The 19929-nt window shown below is 51.3% G+C and overlaps 2 protein-coding genes across 2 annotated transcripts; one reads left to right on the top strand and one right to left on the bottom strand.

The window, feature by feature from the left end:
- The first annotated feature begins 1637 nt into the window (after nucleotides 1–1637).
- On the top strand, nucleotides 1638–5214 carry LOC136305457 (leucine-rich repeat and fibronectin type III domain-containing protein 1-like protein). Its single transcript, XM_066208719.1, has 2 exons — nucleotides 1638–3064; nucleotides 4659–5214. The coding sequence occupies exons 1-2, from the start codon at nucleotides 1653–1655 to the stop codon at nucleotides 5137–5139; spliced, it is 1893 nt and encodes a 630-aa protein (XP_066064816.1). The 5' UTR covers nucleotides 1638–1652; the 3' UTR covers nucleotides 5140–5214.
- Nucleotides 5215–8980: 3766 nt separating this feature from the next.
- Nucleotides 8981–19329, bottom strand: LOC136305452 (protein YIF1B-like). The gene is given in 9 exon segments (XM_066208712.1): nucleotides 8981–9463; nucleotides 10608–10701; nucleotides 12375–12530; nucleotides 12649–12706; nucleotides 15430–15469; nucleotides 15471–15509; nucleotides 17503–17607; nucleotides 18767–19005; nucleotides 19083–19329. Coding segments are annotated over 9 exon segments (906 nt in total). The 5' UTR covers nucleotides 19102–19329; the 3' UTR covers nucleotides 8981–9307.
- Nucleotides 19330–19929: the final 600 nt, after the last annotated feature.

Below are 19929 nucleotides of genomic sequence, written 5' to 3' on the forward strand. Positions count from 1 at the left end.
TTTTTGACGAATTAGTTCTTCTCATTCCGTTCTTTTGGAATTATTTTTCATTCCCGTTCGGGTTTACTAAGATTTTGTATTTGGATTTGTTCTTCTCTTTAATTAGAATTTCAAATTTGATTTCATTTCATTTAAATGTATTCAAATTTTATTCGCTTTCCCCCCCCCCCACCCAATCCATGGGAAAACCGTCCCAAAAAAACCCCCAAATTCCCTTTTTTTAGGGATTTAAAACTTGAATTTCCCTGGAATTTGTGGGGGGATTTTCCCATCCCTGGCTGGAATTTTGGGAATAATTCAAATTTGGAAAGAATCCCCAGGGGTTTTCCGCTCTTTTTTTCCCGTTTTTTTTTTTTCTCTTTTTCTTGGAGCTTTCTTGGCCGTGGCCCGGATTTTGAAGGAAATTTGGGATGATGGGAACCAGCTTGGAAAAACTCCAGAGTTAATGGAGGGGAAACAATGGGAATTAGTGCAGATCTGAGGAATTTCGCGTGGAATTCTCCCGGGTTTTCCCAAATTAATCCGCATTTTCCCGAATTTCTCCCATTTTTTTTCCCTCCCCCGAATTAACCCCCATTGGGCTGCCTTTCTCTCCGTATTTCCATGTTTAATCCGTATTTTCACTAATTTCTCCCATTTCCCCCCCGATTCCGGCGCCTTCCCGAGGATTTCTCCCATTTATTAATCCGCCTTTCCATGGATTTATCCTCACTTTCCCCCCTCTCACTTTTGGGATTTTCCTCACAGCTGGGAATTTCCTCCACATCTTGGAATTAAAACTTGAGCCTGAGCTTGGGTTTAGCCCAAATTCTGCCATTTTTCTCCGTGGATTTCTCCCCGTTTTTCCCCAGATTCTGCCGCATTTTCATGGATTTATCCCGTTTTTTTTTTTTTTTTTCCCCGTAATTCCATCACTTTTCCATGGGTTTCTCCCGTTTTTTATCTCCTCGGGTTTGGGATTTCCCTCTCAGCTGAACTTCCTCAACCTCTTGGGCTGGGATCTTGACCCCGAACTTGGTTTTGACCCCAAAACTCATCCCGTTCACCCAACCCTCTTCATTTTCCTTCTAATTCCGCCACGTTTCCGCGGATTTTTCCCTCCTTTTTCCTTCTCAGCCTCGGGATTTCCCTCTCAACTGCTTTTCCTCAACCTCATGGGATTAAAACTCGGTTTTCACCCCAAAACTCAACCCATTCACCCGATTCTTTTCCGTTCTCCTTCGTAATTCCGCTGGTTTTCCTCCCAGATTCCCGTTTCCCCTTCTCAGGAAGGAAATCCCTCCTCAAGTGCGGGGTTTTCCTCTCAGCTGAATTTCCTCAACCCCTTGGGCTGGAATCTTGGTTTTAACCCCAAAACTCAACGGATCCACCCAACTTTCTCCGTTTCTTTTGGTTTGGTTTTTTTTTTTTTTTTTCCCCCGGCTCACTCCGCCGTTTTTCCTCCCGGATTCCCGTTTCTCCTTCTCCGGTTTGGGATTTCCCTCTCAGCCGGATTTCCTCCACCTGGCGGCGTTAAAACTTGGTTTTCGCCCCCAAACTCAACCGATTCTCCCGATTCCTCCGGGGGTTTTTTATTTTTTTTTTTTTTTTTTTTGGTAACTCTGCCGTTTCCCCCCCCCCCCCCGCCCCGCAGATTCCCGTTTTCCCCGACGATGGAAAAGCTCCTGCTTCCTCTCCTCCTCTTCCTCTTCTTCTTCTTCACCGCCACCGTGGCCAACCCTCCGCCGTGCCCCAAGCGCTGCTCGTGCCAGAACCTCTCGCCGTCCTTCACCATCCTGTGCACCAAGACGGGGCTGCTGTTCGTGCCGCCCGGCATCGACCGGCGCACGGCCGAGCTGCGCCTGATGGACAACTTCATCACCGTGCTGCGGCGGCGCGACTTCGCCAACATGACGCAGCTCATCCACCTCACGCTGTCGCGCAACACCATCAGCCAGATCATGCCTTACGCCTTCGCCGACCTGCGGGGGCTGCACGCCCTGCACCTGGACAGCAACCGCCTGACGGCCGTCGGCGAGGAGCACTTCAAGGGTCTGATCAACCTGCGCCACTTGATCCTCAGCAACAACCAGCTGAGCTTCATCTCGCCCGGCTCGCTGGACGATTTCCTGGAGACCATCGAGGACCTGGACTTGTCCTACAACAACCTGGTGGACGTGCCGTGGGGCACGGTGGCCAAGCTGTCCAACGTCAACACGGTGAGCCTGGACCACAACCTCATCGAGTTCGTGCCCGAGGGGATTTTCTCCAACCTGCACAAGCTGGCCAGGCTGGACATGACCTCCAACAAGCTGAAGAAGATCCCGCCCGACCCGCTGTTCTCCCGCATCCCCGTCTACGCCAAATCCAAAGGCTCCCCGCTGACCTCGCTGGTGCTGAGCTTTGGCGGGAACCCTCTGCACTGCAACTGCGAGCTGGTGTGGCTGCGGCGCCTCACCAGGGAGGACGACCTGGAGACGTGCGCCTCGCCTCCCGAGCTGATGGGGAAATACTTCTGGAGCATCCGCGAGGAGGAGTTCGTCTGCGAGCCCCCCATGATCACCCACAGGACCCCCCGGCTGGTGGCGGCCGCCGGGCAGAGCGCCTCCCTCAAGTGCAAAGCCGTGGGCGACCCCGACCCTTACGTCCGCTGGATCGCTCCCGACGGCAAACTGGTGGCCAACACCTCCAGGACGGTCTCTTACCAAAACGGGACCTTGGATATCTTGGAGGCGGCGCCGGGAGACCAAGGCACCTTCACCTGCATCGCCTCCAACGCCGCCGGCGAGTCGACGGCGCCCGTGGAGTTCCGGGTGACGCCGGACGCTAACGGCACCGAGTGCGAGGACGAGGAGGGGAGGAAGGGCGGCACGGCCCGGCCCGAGCCCTCGGACATCCTGATCTCGGCCAAGTCCAGCTTCTCCAACGAGTCCAAGCTGGAGCGAGGGGACAGAGGGGGGGTGGTGGTGGCCGAGGTGACGGCCACGTCGGCCCTGGTGCGGTGGCCGCCGCAGGAGGAGCTGCAGGGCCTGAGGATGTACCAGATCCAGTACAACAGCTCGGCCGACGAGATCCTGGTTTATCGGTGATTTTCATCCCCCGGGGAAAAGGAAGTTTCGGGGGGCTTGGAGAGGGATGAGGGATTGGGGGAGTGCGGAGAAACGGGGGGTGGGAAGCGGGGGGGGGGAAAAAACGGGCGGGAAGCGGGGGAAAGCAGGTGGAGAAGGGTCTGGAGGATGTGGAAAAACGGGGAGAAGGGGGTGGGAAGTGGGGAAAAAACGGGGCGGGAAATGTGGGGGAAGAGGGCGGGAAAATGGGGGGGGGGGGGAAGGAGCGGGAAATGTGGGAAAGGGGGTGGGAAAGATTGAAAAAGGGTTGGGGGAAGGGGTCCTGAGAAGAAGGGAGTGGGGCTGGAGAAGATGGAAAAAGAGCTGGAAAAGGGGATGGTGAGCGTGGAGAAAGGGGGTGGGAAAGGGGGTAAAAAAAAGACGGAAAAAGGGGATAAAAAGCATGGGGAAAGGGTTGGAAAGCAGGAAAAGGAGCTGGGAAAAGGTTGGAAAAGTGGGGGGGGAAAGGGTCAGAAAGCGCGGAAAATAAATGGGAAAAACAGGCCGAAAAAATCGGATAAAAGTGGGGGAAAAGGAGCAAAAATCGTGGAAAAAAATTGGAAGAAAATTGGAAAAAAAAATTGGAAAAAAGGCGGGGAAAAAAATTGGAAAAAAGGTGGAAAAAATTGGGAAAAAAATGGAAAAAAGGTGGAAAAAATTGGAAAAAAAAAAAAGGAAAAAAGGCGGAAAAAATTGTAAAAAAAATGGAAAAAAGGCAAAAAGAATTGGGAAAAATAATGGAAAGAAGGCGGAAAAAAATTGGGAAAAAATGGAAAAAAGGCGGAAAAAATTGTAAAAAAAATGGGAAAAAGGCAGAAAAAATTGAAAAAAAAATTGGAAAAAATTGGGAAAAAACTGGAAAAAGGTGGAAAAAAAATTGGGAAAAAATGGAAAACAGGCGGAAAAAATTGTAAAAAAAATGGAAAAAAGGCAGAAAAAATTGGGAAAAAATTGGAAAACAGGCAGAAAAAATTGTAAAAAAAAGGAAAAAAGGCGGGAAAAATTGGGAAAAAAATGGAAAAATGGTGGAAAAAAATTGTAAAAAAAGGAAAAAAAGGTGGAAAAAATTGGGAAAAAATGGAAAAAAGGTGGAAAAAAATTGGGAAAAAAATTGGAAAAAAGGTGGAAAAAAATTGGGAAAAAACTGGAAAAAAGGCGGAAAAAATTGGGAAAAAAATGGAAAAAAGGTGGAAAAAAATGGGAAAGAAAAAGGAAAAAAGGCGGAAAAAAATTGGGAAAAAATGGAAAAAAGGCAAAAAAAATGGGAAAAAAAATGGAAAAAAAGCGGAAAAAATTGTAAAAAAAATGGAAAAAAAGGCGGAAAAAATCGGGAAAAAACTGGAAAACAGGCAGAAAAAATTGGGAAAAAAATGGAAAAAAGGCGGAAAAAATTGGGAAAAAAATGGAAAAATGGTGGAAAAAAATTGTAAAAAAAGGAAAAAAAGGTGGAAAAAATTGGGAAAAAATGGAAAAAAGGTGGAAAAAATTTGGGAGAAAACTGGAAAGAAGGCGGCCAATCCTGGGAGGAAGGCCGAAGCCGCCGGCAAACCCTGTCCCCCTTCCCCGTTGCAGGATGATCCCGGCGCCCAGCGCCTCGTTCTCGCTGTCGGACCTGGCGCCGGGCCGCGACTACGAGCTGTGCGTGCTGGCCGTCTTCTCGGACGCCGGCACGGCGCTGCCGGCCACGCGGCCCCTGGGCTGCTCCCGCTTCTCCACGCGGCCCCAGCCGCGGCCCTGCCGCTCGCTGCAGGCCCAGTTCCTGGGCGGCACCATGATCATCGTCATCGGCGGCATCATCGTGGCCTCCGTGCTCGTCTTCATCTTCATCCTCCTCATGCGCTACAAGATCCACAACGGCCACGGCGCCAAGGCCAAGGGCAAGGCGCACGTGTGCTCGCAGACCAACGGCTCCCAGAGCGGCTCCATGGGCAGGTCCGGCTCCTCCAAGCTGGCCGGCAGCTGGCAACACCTGGAAGGGGCCGGAGGGGCCGGCAAAGGGAGGGCGGGCGACTGGGAGGGCGACAGAGGGGACGGCGCCGAGGCGGCCTCGTGATGGGGACCCCGGCGGGTGGGCGCCGAGGGGCAGCCGGGGCTTCGGGGGCCGCTGCGGAGAGCGACGGGGCGGCTCCAGCACCCATCCAGGGGATCCGGAGCGGCTCCGAGGGCTCCAGGACTGATCCAGGAGATCCGGAGCGGCGCTGAGGGCTCCAGGACTGATCCAGGAGATCCGGAGCGGCGCCGAGGGCTCCAGCACCCATCCAGGGGATCCGGAGCGGCGCCGAGGGCTCCAGCACCCATCCAGGGGATCCGGAGTGGCGCTGAGGGCTCCAGGACTGATCCAGGAGATCCGGAGCGGCGCCGAGGGCTCCAGCACCCATCCAGGGGATCCGGAGCGGCGCCGAGGGCTCCAGGACTGATCCAGGAGCTCCAGAGCGGCTCCGAGGGCTCCAGGACTGATCCAGGGGATCCGGAGCGGCGCCGAGGGCTCCAGGACCGATCCAGGAGATCCGGAGCGGCGCCGAGGGCTCCAGCACCCATCCAGGAGATCCGGAGCGGCTCCGAGGACTCCAGAATTGATCCAGGGGATCCGGAGCAGCGCCGAGGGCTCCAGGACCGATCCAGGGGATCCAGAGCGGCGCCGAGGGCTCCAGCACCGATCCAGGAGATCCGGAGCGGCTCTGAGGACTCCAGAATCGCTCCAGGAGCTCCAGAGTGGCTCCGAGGACTCCAGGACCAATCCAGGAGATCCGGAGTGGCTCCAAGGATTCCAGAATCGCTCCAAGAGCTCCGGAGTGGCTCCAAGGACTCCAGGACTGATCCAGGAGATCCAGAGTGGCTCCAAGGACTCCAGAATCGCTCCAGGAGATCCGGAGCGGCTCCAAGGGCTCCAGCACCGATCCAGGAGCTCCGGAGTGGCTCCGAGGGCTCCAGGACTGATCCAGGAGATCCAGAGTGGCTCCGAGGACTCCAGAATCGCTCCAGGAGCTCCGGAGTGGCTCCAAGGACTCATCTGGGATGGCTGGGGTTGATCCAGGAGATCCAGAATTGCTCCAAGAGCTCCGGAATTGCTCCAAGAGCTCCGGAATTGTTCCAAGAGCTCCGGAATTGCTCCAAGAGCTCCGGAATTGCTCCAAGAGCTCCGGAATTGTTCCAAGAGCTCCGGAATTGCTCCAAGAGCTCCGGAATTGCTCCAAGAGCTCCGGAATTGCTCCAAGAGCTCCGGAATTGTTCCAAGAGCTCCGGAATTGCTCCAAGGACGCCTCTGGGATAGATCCAAGAGCTCCAGAACTGCTCCAAGAGCTCCAGACCCGCTCCAAGAGCTCCGGAACCGCTCCAAGGACGCCTCTGGAACGGCTGGCATCGATCCAGGAGCTCCCGAATTGCTCCGGGAGCTCCAGAATCGCTGCGAGGACAATTCTGGAGCTGCTCCAGCCCCTCTGGATCCACCCCAACCCCTCCAGAACCTCCGGAACTGCTCCAGAACCATCCAGAACCTCCGGAAGTTCTCCAAGGTCCCCTCTGGATCCACCTCAACCCCTCCCGAACCATCCAGGACCTTTGGAACTGCTCCGGAACTTCTCCAGAAGGTCCGGAGGCGCTGCCAGGACCCGCCCGGAGCCGTCCCAAGGCTTCCGGAACCTTCCGGAGCCGCTCCGGGGACTCCTCCGGGTGGGATTTTAAGCTTCACTTCGTCGTCTATTTTTAAGCTCAGATGGTTTCAAAGATATTTTTTTAAACTCCTTGTCCACGGACGCCCTTGCGGGAATTTTGTGGGGTTTTTTTTTTTTTTAATTTGGGAATTTCGGATCCCCCTCCCCCCCCGAGCCTGCCACTCCCAAAGGGGAATTGAGTTTTATTTGAATTTTTTTTTTTTTTAGGGATTTTTTTGGGACTTTCCAGGACATTATTTTATTTTATTTTATTTTATTTTATTTTATTTTATTTTATTTTGTTTTATTTTATTATTTTATTTTATTTTATTTTGTTTTATTTTATTTTATTTTATTTTATTTTGTTTTATTTTGTTTTGTTTTATTTTATTTTATTTTATTTTGTTTTATTTTGTTTTGTTTTGTTTTGTTTTGTTTTATCTTTTCTTTTCTTTTCTTTTCTTTTATTTTGTTTTGTTTTATTTTATTATTTTATTTTATTTTATTTTGTTTTATTTTATTTTATTTTATTTTATTTTGTTTTATTTTATTTTGTTTTATTTTATTATTTTATTTTATTTTATTTTATTTTGTTTTTTGTTTTATTTTATTTTATTTTATTTTGTTTTATTTTATTTTATTTTGTTTTGTTTTATTTTATTTTATTTCATTTTGTTTTATTTTATTATTTTATTTTGTTTTGTTTTATTTTGTTTTATTTTATTTTAATTTATTTTATTTTGTTTTATTTTATTATTTTATTTTATTTTATTTTGTTTTGATTTATTTTGTTTTATTTTATTTTAATTTATTTTATTTTATTTTGTTTTATTTTGTTTTGTTCTGTTCTGTTTTGTTTTATTTTATTTTACTTTATTGTTAAAAATTGACTTCTTTATTATTGATATCCTTTATATAATTGATATAATTTATTTCCTTTATTTGATTTCTATAATTAATTTATATAAAAGTGTATTTTAATTTATTTACTTATTTATTGGGGGGATGTTTTGGCGAATTTTTTTGGGGGGGAGTTTTTTCTTGGAACTTTTTTTTTTTTTAAATTTTTTTGGGGGGGGGGGAAATTTTTGGGATTTTTAAAAAAAAATTTAATTTTACGAGGGTGGGGGTTTTGTTTTGTTTTGTTTTGTTTTCCCGGCGTTGGATCCGAGACTTTTTTTGGTAAAAAAAACCCCAAAAACAACAAAAAAACCAAAATAACAAAAAAAAAAAAAAAAAAAAAGAGGGAAAAAAAAAATAGAAAATCCCGGGATTTTTTTTTTTTTTTTTTTCTGTTTTGTTTCTGAATCCAGCTGGGAATCCTCTCAGGATCCTGGGATTCCCTAAAAAAAAAAAAGCCAAAAAAAAAAAAAAAAAAAAGCTGGAATTCTTCATCTCTCTGAGGATTTGTTATAAAAATTCTTAATTTCGCAATTCCGAGTGGGTTTTTTTGGGAGAGTTTGGGGGGTTTGGGGTGGGGAATTCCAAGAGATCCTTAAAAAAAACCCCCCAAAAAACCAGGAATGGGGAAAATGAGGAAGAATGAAGGGAAAGTGGGGAATAAATGGGAGAAATTTGGAAAAATGGAGGAAAACTGGGAAAAACTGATGAGGAAATGGGGAAAAATCGAGGGGAAAGTGGTGGGGAAAGGGAGGAAATGGGGAAAAAAAGGAGGAAAAATGGGATTTGAGGGATTCCGGGAATGCTGGCGGAGACGATCCCGTGAATTTTGGGGGCGAAATTGGGAAAAGATTGGAAAGAATGGAGGGGAAATGGGGGAAAAGTGGGAAAAACGGGGGCAAAAAGTGGGAAAACGGGGAAAAAAAGGGGAAAAAAAAACCCTCTTTGGGTGTTCCTTGGATCCACGGATGGGACGTTCCAGGGTTTTCCTGCAGCTCCGAGAGAATTCCAGAGATTCAAGAGGAACTTTGGAATCCCAGGTGGAATTTTTGGGACCCCAGGATGGGTTTGAATCCCTGAAAATTCCCCGAATTCCCCCAAATTTGGGAGCGCAAACCCCCCAGGTCCTCCCCCGGCAGAGCTTAAAGCGCCCAGTGGGGTTTTTTTGGACGGGAAATCTCTGGAATTTGGGGATTTTTCCTGGAAATCTGGGGTCTCGGGGGGGGAGGTGGGATCTTCCCATCATCCAAACCCTCCAAAAACTTGGGACAAACCCTCAAATCCCTCCCAAAACTTCCCCCCCCCGCCCCCCCCCCCGAAAAAACCGACACAAAGAACCCAAAATTTCCTCGAATTCCATTTATTGAGGCGACTGGGAAAAAAAAACGGGAATTTTGGGAGGGGAAACTCTGGAATCCCGGGGTTTTTCCCAGGAATTTGGGGATCACGGGGGGGGAGGGGGGAGTATCCCCAACATCCAACCCTCCCCCCCCTCCCAAAAAAAAACCAAATCCCAAAAAATTTCCACACAGAGACACCGAAACCTCCTCAAATTCCGTTTACTGAAAGCGCCGAAAACGACGGGGGAGTTTCTTTTTTTTTTTTTTTTCGGGGGGGGAAAATCTCTGGAATTCGGGGATTTTTCCCGGGAATTCCGGGCAGGATCCTGGCTCACCTGAGCAGGTGGAAGGTGAGCCAGTACATGAAGAGCGGCTGGGCAGCGGCGATGGCCATGGTCAGGTACATCCGCAGCTGGTTCTTGGCCCCGCGCACCAAAACCCCCTCGGCCGCCGCCTCCGAGAGCAGCTTCAGCCTCAGCGTCCGGATCTGGGGGAATCCGGGAAAAAGTCGAGATATCGGACACCGGGATCGACTCCTCGGGTCCTTAAAACCCCGCAAAGTGAAAAAATTCCCAGAAAAATCCCATAAAAAGCCCCAAAATCCACCCCAAAAACTCCTGGGCTGAGACTTCTGGGAGCAGCTTCAGCCCCAGCGTCCGGATCTGGGGGAATCCGGGAAAAAATCGGGATATCGGACACTGGGATCGACTCCTTAAAACCCCGCAAAGTGAAAAAATTCCCAGAAAAATCCCATTAAAAAGCCCCAAAATCCGGCCCAAAACCTCCTGGGCTGAGACTTCTGGGAGCAGCTTCAGCCCCAGCGCCCGGATCTGGGGGAATCCGGGAAAAAATCGGGATTTCGGACACCGGGATCGACTCCTCGGGTCCTTAAAACCCCTTAAAATGAAAAAATTCCCAGAAAAATCCCATAAAAAGCCCCAAAATCCAGCCCAAAACCTCCTGGGCTGAGACTTCTGGGAGCAGCTTCAGCCCCAGCGTCCGGATCTGGGGGAATCCGGGAAAAAATCGGGATTTCGGACACCGGGATCGACTCCTTAAAACCCCGCAAAGTGAAAAAATTCCCAGAAAAATCCCATAAAAAGCCCCAAAATCCACCCCAAAAACTCCTGGGCTGAGACTTCTGGGAGCAGCTTCAGCCCCAGCGTCCGGATCTGGGGGAATCCGGGAAAAAATCGGGATTTCGGACACCGGGATCGACTCCTCGGGTCCTTAAAACCCCGCAAAGTGAAAAAATTCCCAGAAAAATCCCATAAAAAGCCCCAAAATCCAGCCCAAAACCTCCTGGGCTGAGACTTCTGGGAGCAGCTTCAGCCCCAGCGTCCGGATCTGGGGGAATCCGGGAAAAAGTCGGGATAAAACCCCTCAAAGTGAAAAAATTCCCAGAAAAATCCCATTAAAAAGCCCCAAAATCCGGCCCAAAAACTCCTGGGCTGAGACTTCTAGGAGCAGCTTCAGCCCCAGCGTCCGGATCTGGGGGAAAAATAAAAATAAAACGAAAACAAAACAGAAAAACAACCCCCCAAAAACCCCCAAAAATCCCCAAAAATCCCCAGAATTCCCAAAATTCCCCCAAATTCCCCCAAATCCAATTAAAGCCCCCCAGGACTCACCATAAAGACGAAAATACTGAGGCAGCACCAACTCAAGGCCACGTAGTACCCGGCCCTGCCCAGCGCCAGCCCGGCCAGCAGCCCCACGATCATCCTGCGACAGGGACGGGATAAAACCAGGGAATTTCGGCAGGGAAAACGAGGGTAAAAACGGGAGATTTCAGGGGAAAAATGAGGGTAAAAACACGGAATTTCAGCGGGGGAAATGAGGGTAAAAATGGGAGATTTTAGGGGAAAAATGAGGGTAAAAATGTGAGATTTTAGGAGAAAAATTAGGGTAAAAACCATGGAATTTCATGGGGAAAATGAGGGTAAAAATGTGAGATTTTAGGGGAAAAATTAGGGTAAAAACACAGAATTTCGGCGGGAAAAAATAGGATAAAACCCATGGAATTTCCGCAGGAAAAATTAGGATAAAAACCGGCAGAATTTCAGGGGGAAAATTTACGATAAAAACGTGAAATTTTAGGTGAAAAATTAGGATAAAACCCACGGAATTTCTGCAGGAAAAATCAGGATAAAAATGTGAAATTTCAGGGGAAAAATGAGGATAAAAACCACGGAATTTCAGGAGGAAAAATTAGGATAAAACCGTGAAATTTCTGCAGGAAAAATTAGGATAAAAATGTGAGATTTTAGGGGAAAAATCAGGATAAAAACCGTGAAATTTTAGGGGAAAATTAGGATAAAACCCACGGAATTTCAGGGGGAAAATTTACGATAAAAACGTGAAATTTTAGGGGAAAAATTAGGATAAAAAACACGGAATTTCAGGAGGAAAAATCAGGATAAAATCGTGAAATTTCAGGGGAAAATTAGGATAAAAACCACGGAATTTCGGCGGGAAAAATGAGGGTAAAACCCATGGAATTTCAAGGGGAAAATTAGGGTAAAAATGTGAGATTTTAGGGGAAAAATCAGGATAAAAAACACGGAATTTCAGGGGGAAAATCAGGATAAAAACGTGAAATTTTAGGGGAAAATTAGGATAAAACCCACGGAATTTCAGGAGGAAAAATCAGGATAAAAAACACGGAATTTCAGGGGAAAAATGAGGATAAAAACCACGGAATTTCGGCGGGAAAAATGAGGATAAAACCCATGGAATTTCAAGGGGAAAATTAGGGTAAAAACCGTGAAATTTCAGGGGAAAAAATTAGGATAAAAAACCACGGAATTTCAGGAGGAAAAATCAGGATAAAAAACACGGAATTTCAGGGGGAAAATTAGGATAAAAATGTGAAATTTTAGGGGAAAAATCAGGATAAAACCCACGGAATTTCAGGGGAAAAATCAGGATAAAACCCACGGAATTTCAGGGGAAAAATCAGGATAAAACCCACGGAATTTCAGGGGGAAAATCAGGATAAAAACCCATGGAATTTCAGGGGAAAAAAATGAAGATAAAAAACCACGGAATTTCAGGGGAAAAATGAGGATAAAAAACCACGGAATTTCAGGGGAAAAATCAGGATAAAACCCACGGAATTTCCGCAGGAAAAATCAAGACTGAAAAAAAAAAAAAAAAAAACCCAAACCACCACGGAATTTCAGCGGAACCAAATTAGGATTCAAAGAAAAAAAAAAAAAAGCGATTTTTTTTTTCTTTTTTCTTTTTTTTTTTCTCCTTGACCCGCAAAATTCGGGGGGGTGAGAAAAAAAAAAAAAAAAAAAAAAGCGAAATTTTTTTTTTTTTTTTTTTTTTTTCTCTCTCTTCCCAAAAAAAAAGGGGAAATCTGATCCCCCTTCCCCAAAATTTGGGCTCACCCCACGTATTTGTAGCCGGCGAAGGCCAGGAGGTCGACGGGCGTCAGGTCGGTGCTGACGGTGACCAGGTAAAGGCTCAGGAGGACGCTCAGCACCTCCAGCAGCAGCCACGCCAGCGCCGAGCTGGCCACCAAGCCCAGGCTGTCCGGGGAAAACCTGCCAAGATTCCCGTGGGGAGAAAACGGGAAGTGGGGAAAGGGATTTAGGGGGAAAAAACAGAAAAAAAAACAGGAAAAAAAAGAGAAAAAATGGGAATTTTGGGGGGTTTTTGTACCTGTTTTGGGTGCCCAGAGCGAGGCCGGCGAGGAGGATGTAGGTGAGGAAGGCCATGGCTGAGAGAGGGGAGGGGGGAAAAAAATTGGGGATTTTTTGGTTTTAGGGGGAAAAAAAATGGGGATTTTTATTTGGTTTTAGGGGGAAAAAATTTGGGATTGTTTTGGTTTTAGGGGGAAAAAAATTGGGGATTTTTATTTGGTTTTAGGGGAAAAAAATTGGGGATTGGTTTGGTTTTAGGGGAACAAAAATTGGGGATTGTTTTGGTTTTAAGGGGAAAAAATTGGGGATTTTTATTTGGTTTTAGGGGGAAAAAAATTGGGGATTTTTATTTGGTTTTAGGGGGAAAAAAATTGGGGATTTTTATTTGGTTTTAGGGGGAAAAAATTGGGGATTGGTTTGGTTTTAGGGGGAAAAAATTGGGGATTTTTTGGTTTTAGGGGGAAAAAATTGGGGATTTTTATTTGGTTTTAAGGGGAAAAAAATTGGGGATGGTTTTGGTTTTAGGGGGAAAAAAATTGGGGATTTTTATTTGGTTTTAGGGGGAAAAAAATTAGGGATTTTTTGGTTTTAGGGGGAAAAAATTGGGGATTTTTATTTGGTTTTAAGGGGAAAAAAATTGGGGATTGGTTTTGGTTTTAGGGGGAAAAAATTGGGGATTTTTTGGTTTTAGGGGGAAAAAAATTGGGGATTGTTTTGGTTTTAGGGGGAAAAAAATTGGGGATTGGTTTTGGTTTTAGGGGAAAAAAATTGGGGATTGGTTTTGGTTTTAGGGGGAAAAAATTGGGGATTTTTTGGTTTTAGGGGGAAAAAAATTGGGGATTGTTTTGGTTTTAGGGGGAAAAAATTGGGGATTTTTATTTGGTTTTAGGGGAAGGGGAGATTTTGGGGATTGATTTGGGGGGTTTTGGGGTGGGAAAAAAAATTAGGGAGATTTGGGGTTTTTTTTGGGTGGGGAAAATTGGGGTTTTTTTGGGGGAGGGGGGGAGGTTTTGAGGGATTTTGGGGAGATTTGAGGAATTTTGGAGGAAATTTTGGAGGATTTTTTTTGGGGGGGGGTTTGGGGGGGGGAGATTTGGGGTTTCTTTGGGGGGAGGGGGGAGAATTTTGAAGTTTTGAGGGTCCCAAGGTGGATTTTGGGGGTCCTGGGGGGTCCCAAGATGGATTTGGGGGGTTCTGGGGGGTCCCGAGATGGATTTGGGAGGTCCTGGGTGGTTTTGGGGGGTCCCGAGATGGATTTTGGGGGGTTTTGGGGGTCCCGAGATGGATTTTGGGGGTCCCAGGGTGGTTTTGGGGGGTCTTGAGATGGATTTTGGGGGTCCTGGGGGGTTCTGGGGGGTCCCGAGATGGATTTTGGGGGTCCCAGGGTGGTTTTGGGGGGTCCCGAGATGGATTTTGGGGGGTTCTGGGGGGTCTCGAGATGGATTTTGGGGGTCCCAGGGGGGTTTTGGGGGGTCTTGAGATGGATTTTGGGGGTCCTGGGGGGTTCTGGGGGGTCCCGAGATGGATTTTGGGGGTCCCGAGATGGATTTTGGGGGTCCCAGGGGGGTTTTGGGGGGTCCCGAGATGGATTTTGGGGGTCCTGGGGGGTCCCGAGATGGATTTTGGGGGTCCCAGGGGGTTTTGGGGGGTCTCGAGATGGATTTTGGGGGTCCCAGGGTGGTTTTGGGGGGTCCCGAGATGGATTTTGGGGGTCCTGGGGGTCCCGAGATGGATTTTGGGGGTCCCAGGGTGGTTTTGGGGGGTCCCAAGATGGATTTTGGGGGGTTCTGGGGGGTCCCGAGATGGATTTTGGGGGTCCCAGGGTGGTTTTGGGGGGTCCCGAGATGGATTTTGGGGGTCCCAGGGGGTTTTGGGGGGTCCCAAGATGGATTTTGGGGGGTTCTGGGGGGTCCCGAGATGGATTTTGGGGGTCCCAGGGTGGTTTTGGGGGGTCCCGAGATGGATTTTGGGGGTCCCAGGGGGGTTTTGGGGGTCTCGAGATGGATTTTGGGGGTCCTGGGGGATTTTGGGGGTCCCGAGATGGATTTTGGGGGTCCCAGGGTGGTTTTGGGGGGTCCCAAGATGGATTTTGGGGGTCCCAGGGTGGTTTTGGGGGGTCCCAAGATGGATTTTGGGGGTCCTGGGGGGTTTTGGGGGTCCCGAGATGGATTTTGGGGGTCCCAGGGTGGTTTTGGGGGGTCCCAAGATGGATTTTGGGGGTCCTGGGGGGTTTTGGGGGTCCCGAGATGGATTTTGGGGGTCCCAGGGGGTTTTGGGGGTCCCGAGATGGATTTTGGGGGTCCCAGGGTGGTTTTGGGGGGTCCCGAGATGGATTTTGGGGGTCCTGGGGGGTTTTGGGGGTCCCGAGATGGATTTTGGGGGTCCTGGGGGGTTTTGGGGGTCCCGAGATGGATTTTGGGGGTCCCAGGGGGTTTTGGGGGGTCCCAAGATGGATTTTGGGGGTCCCGGGGGGGTTTTGGGGGTCCCAAGATGGATTTTGGGGGGTTCTGGGGGGTCCCGAGATGGATTTTGGGGGGTTCTGGGGGGTCCCGAGATGGATTTTGGGGGTCCCAGGGCGGTTTTGGGGGTCCCGAGATGGATTTTGGGGGTCCTGGGGGGTTTTGGGGGTCCCGAGATGGATTTTGGGGGTCCTGGGGGGTTTTGGGGGTCCCGAGATGGATTTTGGGGGTCCCAGGGCGGTTTTGGGGGTCCCGAGATGGATTTTGGGGGTCCCAGGGCAGTTTTGGGGGGTCCCAAGATGGATTTTGGGGGTCCCAGGGCAGTTTTGGGGGGTCCCTACCCGGGATATAAAGGTCGGGGGCGTTGACATCGAAGCGGGGGGGCGACGGGAGCGTCCTGCTGGTACCGAACCTGCCAGTCCTGGGGGGGCGGGTCTGGGGGTGTCAGGGACCCCAAAACCACCCCAAAACACCCCAAAACAACACAAACCACTCAAAAATCCCCCCAAACTACCCCCAAACCACCGCAAAATATCCCAGAACACCCCAAAACACCCCAAAAACACCCCAAAAAACACCCCAAACCACCCCAAAATGTCCCAGAACACCCCAAAACACCCCAAAATAACACAAAACACTCAAAAATACCCCAAAACCACCACAAAATATCCCAGAACACCCCAAAACACCCAAAAAACACCCGAAAAAACACCCGAAAAACACCCCAAAACACCCCAAAACACCCCAAAACAACACAAACCACTCAAAAATCCCCCCAAACCGCTACAAAATATCCCAAAACACCCCAACAACCCCCCAAAACACCCCAAAAACATCCCAAAACACCCCAAAATGTCCCAAAACACCCCAAACTAGCTCCGAATCCCATTAAAACCCTTTCCAGTCCCTCCCAGTCCCCCCCAGTATAACCCCTAAATCCCTCCCAGTGACCCCCAGCCCCTCCCAGTGACCCTAAATCCCCCCAATATACCCCAAACCCCCTCCCAGTCCATCCCAGTCCCCCCCAGTACACCCCCCAAACCCTATCCCGGTTCCCCCCAGTTCCTCCCAGTGCCCCCAAATGCCCCGCAATCCCATCCCAGTGCCCCCCAGTCCATCCCAGTCCCCTTAAATCCCCTCCCAGTCCATCCCAGTGCCCCCCAATCCCCTCCCAGTGCCCCCCAGTCCATCCCAGTCCCCTTAAATCCCCTCCCAGTCCATCCCAGTGCCCCCCCAATCCCCTCCCAGTCCATCCCAGTCCCCTTAAATCCCCTCCCAGTCCATCCCAGTGCCCCCCCAATCCCCTCCCAGTCCCTCCCAGTCCCTCCCAGTTCCCCCAGTGTACCCCACAAACCCCTCCCAGTGCCCCCCAATCCCCTCCCAGTGCCCCCCAGTCCATCCCAGTCCCCTTAAATCCCCTCCCAGTCCATCCCAGTGCCCCCCCAATCCCCTCCCAGTCCATCCCAGTCCCCTTAAATCCCCTCCCAGTCCATCCCAGTGCCCCCCCAATCCCCTCCCAGTCCATCCCAGTCCCCTTAAATCCCCTCCCAGTCCATCCCAGTGCCCCCCCAATCCCCTCCCAGTCCCTCCCAGTTCCCTCCCAGTGCCCCCAGTGTACCCCACAAACCCCTCCCAGTCCCCTTAAATCCCCTCCCAGTGCCCCCCAGTCCATCCCAGTGCCCCACAAACCCCTCCCAGTGCCCCCCAGTGCCCCCCAGTCCATCCCAGTCCATCCCAGTTCCCTCCCAGTGCCCCCCAGTGCCCCCCAATCCCATCCCAGTGCCCCACAAACCCCTCCCAGTTCCCTCCCAGTGCCCCCCAGTGCCCCCCAATCCCATCCCAGTGCCCCACAAACCCCTCCCAGTTCCCTCCCAGTGCCCCCCAGTCCATCCCAGTCCCCTTAAATCCCCTCCCAGTGCCCCCCAGTGCCCCCCAATCTCATCCCAGTGCCCCACAAACCCCTCCCAGTCCCTCCCAGTCCCCTTAAATCCCCTCCCAGTGCCCCCCAGTCCCTCCCAGTTCCCCCAGTGTACCCCACAAACCCCTCCCAGTTCCCTCCCAGTGCCCCCCAGTCCATCCCAGTCCATCCCAGTTCCCTCCCAGTGCCCCCCAGTGCCACCCAATCCCATCCCAGTGCCCCCCAGTTCCCTCCCAGTGCCCCCCAGTCCATCCCAGTCCATCCCAGTTCCCTCCCAGTGCCCCCCAGTGCCCCCCAGTGCCACCCAATCCCCTCCCAGTGCCCCCCAGTTCCCTCCCAGTGCCCCCCAGTCCATCCCAGTGCCCCCCAGTGCCCCCCAGTCCATCCCAGTTCCCCCAGTGTACCCCACAAACCCCTCCCAGTGCCCCCCAGTGCCCCCCAGTCCATCCCAGTTCCCTCCCAGTGCCCCCCAGTGCCCCCCAGTTCCCCCCAGCACCTGGTGGCCGAAGGGGAAGACGAGCAGCCGCAGTTTCCTGGCCACGTACACGGTGTCCACGGCGAAATAATATTTCAGCCTCCCCACGGGCAGCCAGCGGCCCAGCTGTGCCACGGGAATTATTCCCGGGTTGGCCCACGGTTTTCCCGGCTTTTCCCGGGTTTTTTTTCCCAGTTTTTCCCGTTTTTGTTTTTTTTTTTTTTTTCCCCTAAATTTTCCCGATTTCTTCCCTGTTTTTTTTTTCCCTCCCCGCCGGGTTCTTCCCAATTTCCCCCCAATTTTCCCCGATTTTTTTTCCCCCCATTTTCCCCCGTTTTTTTTTTCCCCCCCGATTTTTTTTTTTCCCAATTTACCCCCGGGTTTTCCCAATTTCCCCCCCGCCGGGATTTTTGATTTGTTTTTTTTTTTCCCCCCCATGTTCCCCCCGTTTTTTCCCCATTCCCCTCCCCAATTTTCCCCGACTTTCCCCCAATTTTTCCCCGCTATTTCCCCCGTCATTCCCCCGTTATTTCCCCCGTTATTCCCCCGTTATTCCCCCGTCATTTCCCCGTTATTTCCCCCGTTATTCCCCCGTTATTCCCCCGTCATTTCCCCGTCATTCCCCCGTCATTCCCCCGTCATTCCCCCGTCATTCCCCCGTCATTCCCCCGTCATTCCCCCGTTATTTCCCCCGTTATTCCCCCGTTATTCCCCCGTCATTTCCCCGTCATTCCCCCGTCATTCCCCCGTCATTCCCCCGTCATTCCCCCGTTATTTCCCCCGTTATTCCCCCGTTATTCCCCCGTTATTTCCCCGTTATTTCCCCCGTCATTCCCCCGTTATTTCCCCCGTTATTCCCCCGTCATTCCCCCGTTATTCCCCCGTCATTCCCCCGTCATTCCCCCGTCATTCCCCCGTCATTCCCCCGTCATTCCCCGTCATTCCCCCGTTATTTCCCCCGTTATTCCCCCGTTATTCCCCCGTTATTTCCCCCCGTTATTCCCCCGTTATTCCCCCGTTATTCCCCCGTTATTTCCCCGTTATTTCCCCGTTATTCCCCCGTTATTTCCCCGTTATTTCCCCCGTCATTCCCCCGTCATTTCCCCGTCATTTCCCCCGTTATTTCCCCCGTTATTTCCCCGTTATTCCCCCGTTATTCCCCCGTTATTCCCCCGTTATTTCCCCGTTATTTCCCCGTCATTCCCCCGTCATTCCCCGTTATTCCCCCGCTATTCCCCCGCTATTCCCCCGCTATTTCCCCGTTCTCCCCCCGTTCTCCACGCACATTCCCCTCCACGTGCGAGGCCAAGCTGCTGCCGTAGGCGGCGGCCAAGCTGGACACGGGCTCGGCCAGGAAAGCCCCGGGAGGGGGAAACGGCGACGACGATGAGGAGGAGGCGGCGGGCGAGGCCGAAGGCGGCGGCGGAGCCCCGAACCCGCGCCCCGGTGAAGCTCCGGTAGCGCTCGTGTCCTCGAAGAGAGGCCGCGGATCGGCCAAGCGAGCGGGGCCTCGGCGTTTCGGGGCTTAAAAAAGGAGGGGAAAGGTGAATTTAATGAGGTTTAAACCACGAAATTCCCTCCCGGGACCGCCCGGAACTCACGGGGAGCGGCGGCGTCCATGGCGGCGGCGGCGCTTCCGGGGTCGCCTTCCGGGCCGGGTCACGTGGGAGGGGACGGGAGGTTGTGATTGGCTGAGAGGGGCGGAAGCGGTTGGCGGTGCCCGGAGCGAAGACGGCGGCCGTGACGCGCTGTGGTTGCCATGGTAACGGAGGGACGCTTGGTTGCCTGGGATCCTTTAGGAGGCCCGGGGATCCTTTAGGGGTTCCTGGGATCCTTTAGGGGTTCTTGGGATCCTTTAGGGGTTCCTGGGATCCTTTAGGGGTTCCTGGGGATCCTTTAGGGGTTCCTGGGATCCTTTAGGGGTTCCTGGGATCCTTTAGGGGGCCCGGGGATCCTTTAGGGGTTCCTGGGATCCTTTAGGAGGCCCGGGGATCCTTTAGGGGTTCCTGGGATCCTTTAGGGGTTCCTGGGGATCCTTTAGGGGTTCCTGGGATCCTTTAGGGGGGCCCGGGGATCCTTTAGGGGGCCCGGGGATCCTTCAGGGGTTCCTGGGATCCTTTAGGGGGGCCCGGGGATCCTTCAGGGGTTCCTGGGATCCTTTAGGGGGGGCCCGGGGATCCTTCAGGGGGGGCCCGGGGATCCTTCAGGGGTTCCTGGGGATCCTTTAGGGGTTCCTGGGGATCCTTCAGGGGTTCCTGGGATCCTTTAGGGGGGCCCGGGGATCCTTTAGGGGGGCCCGGGGATCCTTCAGGGGTTCCTGGGGTTCCTTTAGGGGTTCCTGGGGATCCTTTAGGGGGGCCCGGGGATCCTTTAGGGGGAGGGGAAGGGAGGAGAGGAGAAAACCAGCCCACGGAAGGAAGGAAGGAAGGAAGGAAGGAAGGAGAGGAG

The sequence above is a fragment of the Chamaea fasciata genome, unplaced genomic scaffold, assembly GCF_029207755.1.
Source record: "Chamaea fasciata isolate MVZ Bird 193981 ecotype frontalis unplaced genomic scaffold, bChaFas1.0.hap1 SCAF_424, whole genome shotgun sequence".
NCBI classification, from domain to species: Eukaryota; Metazoa; Chordata; class Aves; order Passeriformes; family Sylviidae; genus Chamaea; species Chamaea fasciata.

Bases quoted from the DNA above. Each gene is read 5' to 3' on its own strand.
- LOC136305457 (XM_066208719.1), top strand. From the start codon at position 1,653: ATGGAAAAGCTCCTGCTTCCTCTCCTCCTCTTCCTCTTCTTCTTCTTC. The intron at 3,065-4,658 runs GTGATTTTCATC...TCCCCGTTGCAG, and splicing joins GACGAGATCCTGGTTTATCG to GATGATCCCGGCGCCCAGCG.